The 9,704-nt window shown below is 29.8% G+C and overlaps 1 protein-coding gene across 1 annotated transcript in view; it reads left to right on the top strand.

The window, feature by feature from the left end:
- Window positions 1-2,999: 2,999 nt before the first annotated feature.
- Window positions 3,000-9,704, top strand: part of LOC106687674 (calcitonin gene-related peptide type 1 receptor) — a gene marked incomplete at its 5' end in the record, with an annotated part of 213,382 nt that continues 206,677 nt past the window's right edge. Inside the window, 1 exon segment of the mRNA XM_067048130.1 lies at window positions 3,000-3,119. Within this exon segment, the coding sequence (XP_066904231.1) occupies window positions 3,000-3,119 (120 nt within the window).

Below are 9,704 nucleotides of genomic sequence, written 5' to 3'. Positions count from 1 at the left end.
AACGTTTCAGTTTTATTAACAATTTAGGGATCCACTCGTTGCTAACCTTAAGGTGTAAGGTTTCGGGACACGCCTTTTCACTCCATCTTATTTTCATCAATGCTAAACCTTATTTATATTTCCCTTGTGCAGTTCCATGAATGCAGTCTTGTGTAGCAGTTTAAATCTTCGGTTAAATCATTCTATTTTGTTTCGAATATTTTAAGTTACACTTTTTTTTTCTGTAATAAACGCGCTGTGAAAGGGTCACGTTTGGCATCCGTAAAGAACAGTGGGAAGGATAATAGTTTTGTAAATTGTAACTTGAAAAATAACAAGCAAACCCCACCTTTAATTTTATTCACTTTTAATTAACATTTTTTGAGTATTGATTACTCTTCTACATTTTGCCAGCTAGTGTGAATCCACCTTTTTTCACACTTTGTCATAAACTTTTCTTTTTTGTTCTATATTTTTGATTCTCTATCATTCTTTTCTGAGCATAAACAGAAATATATATTTTTATATGAATGTTTTATTTTATGATAATATGTATGCTGAGAAATATATAATAACCACATTATTATTTTCGCATAGGAATTTACGACATGTCAAAATCTCACAAAAGGAGATCATAACACAAAAAGAGGCTTTTTCATTTTTTTATTTATTCTGATAAATATTAAATATTACTATTATTAGCCCATTTTAAAGAAAAAAAATAATAAAAAAGGTTGTCTATCTACTACATTTGATTATATATTTTTTTTCATACACATAGTTTGATTATGTTCATTTTGTTTATCCCTCTGTTTGTATTTATATTTTTGCTTTTTTTTCATTTGCTTTTTTATTTTAATTTTATTTTAGTATAAATGTGATCATTCATCACTGTTACCTATTCCCTACCATGGTGTGGCAGATTGTAATATCTATCAATAAATAAAAAGTATCGAAAATTATTTTTGTAATAATATAGAATGATGAATTAATCATAAGTCTTTTACTTACAGTAAGTCCCATAGAAAAAATATATAAAAACGTTTAGCTTTAACGAGACCCGCTATCTTGAGACAAGCAGAAAAACTTTCTCATCATCTCCTGATGAAAAAGCTCCATTATCTTGCTTTTCCTGGAGAAGGAAAGACAAAACAACGCAAAATGAATATGTTTTAATCGCTGGCTCTTGTAAGCTATCTCTCACTAACAATTAATGAGAGATTTCTCGGTACTCAACTGAGGGTTCGATGTCTAACGTAAGGACACACTATACGCTGGTCATCGTATATCCAGGATTAATTACATTGTGTAATCTGATGTTAAGTGTGAAATAATTAAGTGGGAGGTCTTTAAATTACATTTTTATTCAGATTGGCCAAGTGAAAAAAAAACAGTTAGTTTGATAATTTAAACAAGTTTACTTTAAGAGTAAAATTATAATAATAGAACACTTATTGCAGTAAAAAAACTGTTTTAATATGAGATCGATTTCATCCTTATATCCTTCAGCAAAACAAAACCAGTTATGACTTCAATGACCGCTGAATTTTTTACGTTATAGGAGGTATTATCTAAAACCAATCGCTTACATCAGTATACGCTTTCAAAAATGTTCCTGAGGGAGTGGTGATAGGCCGTATATGGTTAAATAGTTGTCATAGTGGTCCACAGATCCACTAGTCATAGTAAATAGTTTGTTATATCTGGACACTAAATCCAATACCTACATTTATATTTATGAAAACTGTGTAGTATACGATAGTAATTTTAAAATGATTTTTTTTAAATTTATATATTTGTTCTTAAAATTCCTAGGCGTTCAAGAGTGTGAAATCGCTTCTTGTGGATCACGAGCTCTGTAGTAAAGCATTGATGACTTCTAATATTTTAGAAAATGCTACAGAGATCTTAAAGGCACCAAAGAAATTTTTTTTTTCAATACTTTTTATTTATTGATAGATATTACAATCTGCCACACAGTTGTGGGGAATAGGTAATAGTGATAAATGATCACATACATAATAAAATAAAATAAAATAAGAATACAAATAAATAAATGAATAAAAAAAAATCTCTCTTAAATATATACAAACAGAAGGATAAAGAAAAATGAACATAATTAAACTATGTGTGTGAAAAAAAAAATTAAATAATATAATTTCTAGTCACATTTACACTCTTATATACAACCAAAGAAGACTATACGTCAATAATAGTTCAGCTTATCTTGTATTTGATAGTTTTGAAATTATCAAATTAGTATTTTAGTCATAAAAAACTACATCCGTTCTAAAACAGAAGAATAAAAGAGCTATATTCGAACGCGATCTTGATAGTTTCAAAGATATGGACCATAATATCTAAGAAATATATAATTAATTCTTTGTGGACTTCGGTTTTCAATCGTGAGACTGCTAATACTAGCTCCAGCTTTAATTAAAAAAATTATTGCCGGATTCGTTATTTACAAAAAATTACTAATTATTATAAAAATTACCCCCCATAAAAAATTATACTTGTATATATTAGTATTTGTAGTATGCATCTACTACTTTCTGTTCAGTATCACCGATAGAAACAGTTCAAAAGTTAATATTAGTTTCTTTAATATATACCTTTTTACTAATTGAGACTGGGTACTTTGTACATTACGAGGGGTTGTTTCTAGTGTCTTTATATAGGATTAGTGTAGTTATTTTCAAAGATCTCGATTTCATCTCATTTTCCATAATGTTATATATTGATTGGTACCTTTGTAGTACCAATATAAATTTCTTACACATAGCTTCAATTATTTTATGTCTTTTTTTTTTACTAATAAATGATAGATTAATATTTTATTTTTAACTAAATTAAATTACTAATACACAAGATTCACTTTGATTATCACTTACTATAAAGAAATCAGTGCTGCTCAAATAATTTCTTTGTAATTTCATTATCTAACCAACAATCTAGTTTATACTAATTTTTCTTCATTGCCATTATTTTAATAGATATTTTAAAATTTATTTTCACAGGTAACTTTGACAACTCCTCGTCCTCCTCCAAAGCTAACTATGAATTCTTCATGAAGTTAAAAAGGGAGTGTGAAATCCGGAAGAGGCACCAGCTGGAAATGTTTCCAACGAAGGTTGCAGGTAACTACAAAAAAAAAAATTAAAAGTGATTTGTCATTTCTTTCAGTTTATTTATTTTAATGTTTACCACAAAATTTGAATTATTTTTACTTAATGTCCATTTGAATTATTAAATATTGTTTTCAATTTTCAGCGTTTCGGGATTGTTCCTCATTTTATCACTCATAAAGCCCCGGAAATTGTATACTTTTCCTATGTATCTATACCAACATTGAAACAATTTAATTTATTACCAATAATAATAATAGAATAAAAATAATCTAGTACCTTCTTTGAATTATATCTTACATAAAATATAAGTTTTAATATTGGAAGAAGATAGTTGTCCGTATGAAGTAGATTGTAGGAAGATAGTCCAGATGGTGATCAACATGGTATCAAAATAGTAAAAGAAAACTATTTATTGTTGACTAACGTTTCGCCCCCCTTTACAGGGCTTCATCTGGGCTGAAGAGGAACAATCTGGCCCTTTACAGAGCTTTACCTGGACTATCTTCCTACAATATACGTTATATAATATATGTGCTTCCGTACTTAAACTTTGCTATATATCAAAATTTTAGCTACTTGATCCTTTTAATTTTAGCAAATTATATGGTTAAGCTTCTTGTAATATTGCAGGAATTATTAGTTATATAGATTAAAATATACACGTATCATTTCTAAAGATTAGTTACAGAGATAAGTAAACTTTTTACTACCGTGTTTATCAAAAATTGACAAAATTAAGTTTATAATTATATATTATCACTATTTTATTTGTTAATAATTTTTAAGAAGTATTCCAGTGTAATATACATTATGGCTTATACTTTGATATCTCCTACGCTAAAAATAATCAAGAATGTGATTCTTAAACATAAATAAAAACAACGCATTATTCTTTAGACATCTCCATCCATCGTTTATGAATTGGTATAACTCAGGCAATTCCTTCCCAATATATCTAGGATCAAACTATTTATTTATTTAAATTCTATGATATAATTTACAGATTTAAGGTTCACTCTCTCCCTCTCAAGCCATTGTTGAATCCCTGGACGACCTATCATTAGATAACTGTCCAGTTCTGCTATTTTTACATTCAAGCTTTTGTACCAAAGCTCTCCACCCCTTCATTGATAACAGGAAGAGTTGACTGGGAGAAATTTAGATGTAACCTGGTAACTAAACTGAACTTAAAAATTAGACTGAAAACAAAACAAGACATTGACGGAGCTATTGAAAAACTCATCAATAAGAACAAGTATAACTGACAATACATCGACTAATCGAATCAATAACAATAAACAAAATAACCTGCAACAGCATATTCGTATCTTATTAAGGGAAAAACGCAGAGCAAGATCGAAGTGGCGTAGGACCAGATATCCAACTGACAAAACGTATTACACCAAATATTACATAAACTAAAAGTAGAAATCAGAAAATACAAAATTCAAAATTTAATTAACTTTACTGAAAATCTTACAACTACTAACAAATCGTTATGGAGGACCACTAAAAATGCTGAATTTCAAAGATTTTAACCACCCACTTCTCACCGAATCCCAAACCTGGACCAGAACTGATGAAGAAAAATCACAAACATTCGGACAACACCTCTCTAAACCCTAAAAAAAAAAAAAAAAAAAGATTATTTATACACAGCTTGAATAACCGTAAGAAATAAATCGTTTTTCGAATTTGATTCACTTTTGAAAGTAATTAAATATTGTAATTTAATTTAATGATCGGTTTAATCAAAATGAAAGGATTATGTCTTTTTCTGACAGACTAATAAAATTGGCTCGATAATTTACTATCGGAAAAACTTTCGAGGATTTTATTCAAATTAAACCATTCCTTAAATTTAAATGTTTTAAACTTTAATCTGGTTTAGGAGATTGGGTCAAATTCTAGAAACAGCGTTTTCCCTTTTGGATAATGTAGTAGCTATTTGAATCTCATCAATAATAAGTTTAATTTTCATTCACACGAGTGTTTTTTCGAATTTCCACCAACCACCTTGCTCATTTTGATTCCTACTGATCAACAACGGAAAGAATTCAGTTTTTCACCTCAGAAGAAGTTTTGCAGCCGGTACAAAACTTAAAGTATTATTTAGGAATGAAATTAATATTTATTGTAAATTTTAAGTTATTAAACTATAACTATAATTTATAAAATAATTAAATAATAAATTATATATAATAAATAACCCCATGGTAATCAGAGCAATGCTTTGAGGTATTGGGAGTCCTAGGGGAGGGTATTGTAAGACATGAATTGGAAAGTAAAAATCTAAAAAAAAAAAAAAATTAACTATCAGGCTAATGAAGTTATTCCCTGAAATTGAATGGTGTGAGCTCTATTGGTTATAAGTTAACAAGAACAAAAACTTCTATACCTCTTAGTACACGAGAAAGAACATTAAAAAAAATAATAAAGGACCAATAGTACCAGAAAGAGTTTAAGGAGAAGAAGAATTATAAATTAATTAATAAGAAAGAGTTTTAATGGCATTAAAATATTATTTTATGAAGAGGCATACAGTTAGTGTGAAATAAATGGAATTTAGTGGGGGAGGGGGGAAAGAGGATTTCTTTTGAAATGGGTAGATGCATCCTGTCAACTGTCAATGTTCAAATCAAGTGAAGATGCGTCTTCGGTTCATATTTGACCTTAGTTAGGCTACAGAGTATAAGATTGTATTGGGGGAAATTTTTTTATTAAGTGAAAATATTTATACATAATATAGAAAAATAGCTCTAAGAAAAGAGAATTTAATTCAATTTATAGTTCAGATAACTTCACAATCAAAATTAAAAGTTATGGGGTGTCCGTTACTACTTGGCATCCTCCTAATTTTGTTTAGTAGAGAATATGAGATATTGGCCTATTGGGGAGAACAGGTTGTATTGTAACTTGGGAAGTAGAGTATCTTGTTACCTCTCCAGACTTTCCCAATAACAGTATATCAAAGATCATTTAATTATATCTATATATAGATAAATAGGACGAACATGTCTAATATCTAGATTTTACTTTATTTGATAAATATATTTAAATTATTTACTTGGTCATAAACAATGATTGACCGTTCCCCTCAATATTGTTAAAAATCTATCAAGTTACAATAATCATTCTAATGAATAATGAGAATATGGTTATTAAAAGCATCATAAAAAACACCCAACATAACAATTTCATCAAAAGAGTTGACTAATATCGGGAAATGAGGTATTCAACAAAATTGTACCAAATTTAACAGGTTACTGATCGTGTTTACGATTGATATTAAGACATGTATTGTTTATATTGTCGCAATGATACAAATAAATTTTTTGAAAACTTTTGATCCTTATAAATACCTCGAAAAACAAAACAAAAAACAATCCAATAACTCAAAAATTCGTCTACTATATGATTGTTGGAGGTGTGGACAGTATGGAATAGAAATAAGTAAAATTTATTTTGTTATTGTATTAATTTCGGCCAGAATTTCAATTTTTCAATTTTCATTCATCGGGGCCAAGATCAAAATACTACATAAAAACCATAGTGAATAAAACTAAATAGATAATACCTAAAAAATAACAAGATAAGAGATAATATAGGTACGGAATTAATATCAATAGAAAATTTCCGTGTAAATATTAAAACAAGATAAAATCAGTATCAGAATATAATATTTAATTAATCACATATACGTTTTCATTTTCAAAATTTCATAACTGTAATAAAGAAAATCTACTGTTAATTTATCAACTTTAATTTTCTACATTTTTTTACATAAGTATATTATTTTCCTTTTCTTACCTCTCTCACAATTAATTTTTTTTTCACTTTATTTCAATACTACTTATGTAGCTATATTATCTGTAATCTTCTTATTTTTATTCATAATGGTTGTCATAATCCCCGATAAAGGCCAGAAATTCTGGCCGAAACATACCGCACCCCCAACCATTTTCTCCTGATAATCTTTCAATAGTATTTTCATGTTACAAAATTAAAAAAAAAACATTAATGAGCATTAACTTATTCAATATTCCCCTTATTTTCACCGCACGGGAGAGATTGGTCATGGCATGACTAGACTTTAATCATTTCTGTGCTCAGTGTAAGAATGAAGTCTGTGATGGAAGTCGGCATTAGTAATTCATACAGGCAGCGCCTCAAGAAATTGGATACAGTCCCTCACCAAAATATGGTGATTTATTGACGTAGGGTTTTCAAAAATTCCATATAGTCGAAATTCAGTTTTAAAGGTAATATAAAATATTTTATCGAAGCGTTAAATTGCTTTTAATTTGCTCAATTATTTGTATAATTTTTCTTTTACTTTGCTGAAAACATTTCTTTGTTCTAATATTTTTTTCGATATTGATGAATGAATACAAACTTCATTAGAACATCGTCACCTTTAAGTAGTTGGTAGACTTTCAGTTCTGATACAATTTGTTAAGCCTTTGATCTATTACGACTACATGACATCAATTTCATCAGCGGTTCCTTTACAGTCTAAAGCAATTTAATCTCAATTAGATATTTTTCTGAAAACGGTTATTAGACTGTTTCTCTGAACCTTATTAATTATTAATAATGAATGTTTCTACCGTACAGTTAAATTGATACTATTCACTACAATAACTGTTTGAAATATTCTTTACATCGCTTTCTTGTTTACTTTTTTATTTCATTTCATTTTTATAAGGCAATTCAATCTCTATTTGTAATTAACATTATTTTCTATACTAAAATATAGCAGCTGATATAATAGTAATAGTTAAGATACAAAAACAATAGAATGATAGAAAGTGATGGTAATTACTAAAATAAAAAAGGAAATAAATCCAATTAGTTAAACATCTTTTTTTTGGTGTGTGTTAATGGTATCTGGTGGGAGAAACAAATCCGGAATGTGGGCCAACTAGTTCACATTTCCAACACGTGGCGGCATCTCCAAGATAGCCGCCGCTCACAAACTAAGGAGGGAGAGTAAAAATTTATTTCTCGGTACAACCAAGAAATAATTCTTCACTGCTCCAGATGGGAATCGAACCCACAAGGTTCCGGACTGAGCGCTCTGCGTCCTATTCCGCAACCTGCACGGCCATCACGTCTCTTGTTCTTTATCTTTTTATTGGTAACTTTCAGCAACGAATTACAACCTAGTATCTTCGTCCAACATTGCGTTATTGGTCATTTTCATTGTAGTCATTCACTATTGTAGCTAAGTCGAGGACTTCCTATGAATCTGGCACCTGTTGGCCTTGCATCCATGAATCCATTTTGATTTATTTAGTTTTATTCATTGACATATATGTATTATTAATTTAAATATATATTATTAATTTATTTGTTTATAGTGCTAAAAACTACTAATGGTTATCATTTCCCATTTACTATTAGTTACTGACTAATTATTATTGTTATGGTTGTCATTTCTTTACCATTTGTTGTTAATTTTAAACATGGTAATATTTAAAAATGTTGTATTCCGAATCCCTTACATTAAGTTTTCCACAGTTAGAGAATAGCTTTTGTTGACAATTAGCTAATATTTTTGACTGTAACAAAAGTTGTATTTATAAACATTTGAAATAACATTTAACATAGTGCTAGAATATGCACCACCATTGTGGGTAGTAAAGTCGATTAAATTAAAATCTGTACCGCTACAACCCATGAAGGGTTAAGGGTAAGAAAGCATTGCTAGACCAACGGTTGTGCAAGGAGGTGCTTTTGTCAGAATCGCGCTCGACCGCTAAATTTTACCCAATTCAGGGTATACAATTTATGAGGCTGGAACCCAGGTGGAAACCAGGAGGACTCAAGAACACCCAGGTTGATACATGGCTACAGTTTAACAGCAAAAAATTTTCTGCTCAGCCCGATTCGAACCCTTGGAGTTATTAGCATCATGCTTCACCACAGAGCTACCTCGCTCACAGTAGTTACCTGATCTGGTTGACGAACTGATCCAATTTGAGTAATAACAATACATAGTTTTCACAAATGTAATAAAAAATGGAGTAAAATGACTGACTTTTTTTTTTCCAGTTGGGCTCTGGAACTAATTGTTTTTAAAGCTGCTGCAGCTGGATAGTAGTTACCTGTAGAGTTTACAATATAATTGGATTACATAGCTGAGAAAACTTTCTAAAATCCGAATGAAAGAGATCTTGGAAGGCTAAAGAGAATTCCTCGGGTTTAATGATCTCACGTGATTCCTACTTACAATCCGTGGTTGAGTAGGGTTTTCGCTAATCTAGATGCTCCCCAGAGCTTGCTAACGATCTGATACCCCTCCCCTCCCCCCATACCTGAGAATCATTGCCCAGCTTAGACTTTCTGGCGATATGCCATCACTTCTAATGTCGGTTCACACAAATATACTTTGGACCCTCATAAGCCTTGTCCATCTTTTGATGGAACGGCTTTGGAGGATTACTATCATTTGTTGTATACTGCATGTCAAGAGAGCAGAACCCGATATATGCTCAAAATAAATAATCTCGGCCTAAATTATGTGTGTATGATACCTTTTTTTTCGTTTATGATACCTAAAAACTTTTTATTTTTTTTTTTATTTTATTT

The sequence above is a fragment of the Halyomorpha halys genome, unplaced genomic scaffold (assembly GCF_000696795.3).
Source record: "Halyomorpha halys isolate HHAL.00 unplaced genomic scaffold, Hhal_1.1 Scaffold996.1, whole genome shotgun sequence".
Classification (NCBI taxonomy): domain Eukaryota; kingdom Metazoa; phylum Arthropoda; class Insecta; order Hemiptera; family Pentatomidae; genus Halyomorpha; species Halyomorpha halys.
Note: the sequence above shows the minus strand (reverse complement) of the source record. Positions and strands in the feature narration are given on the sequence as shown.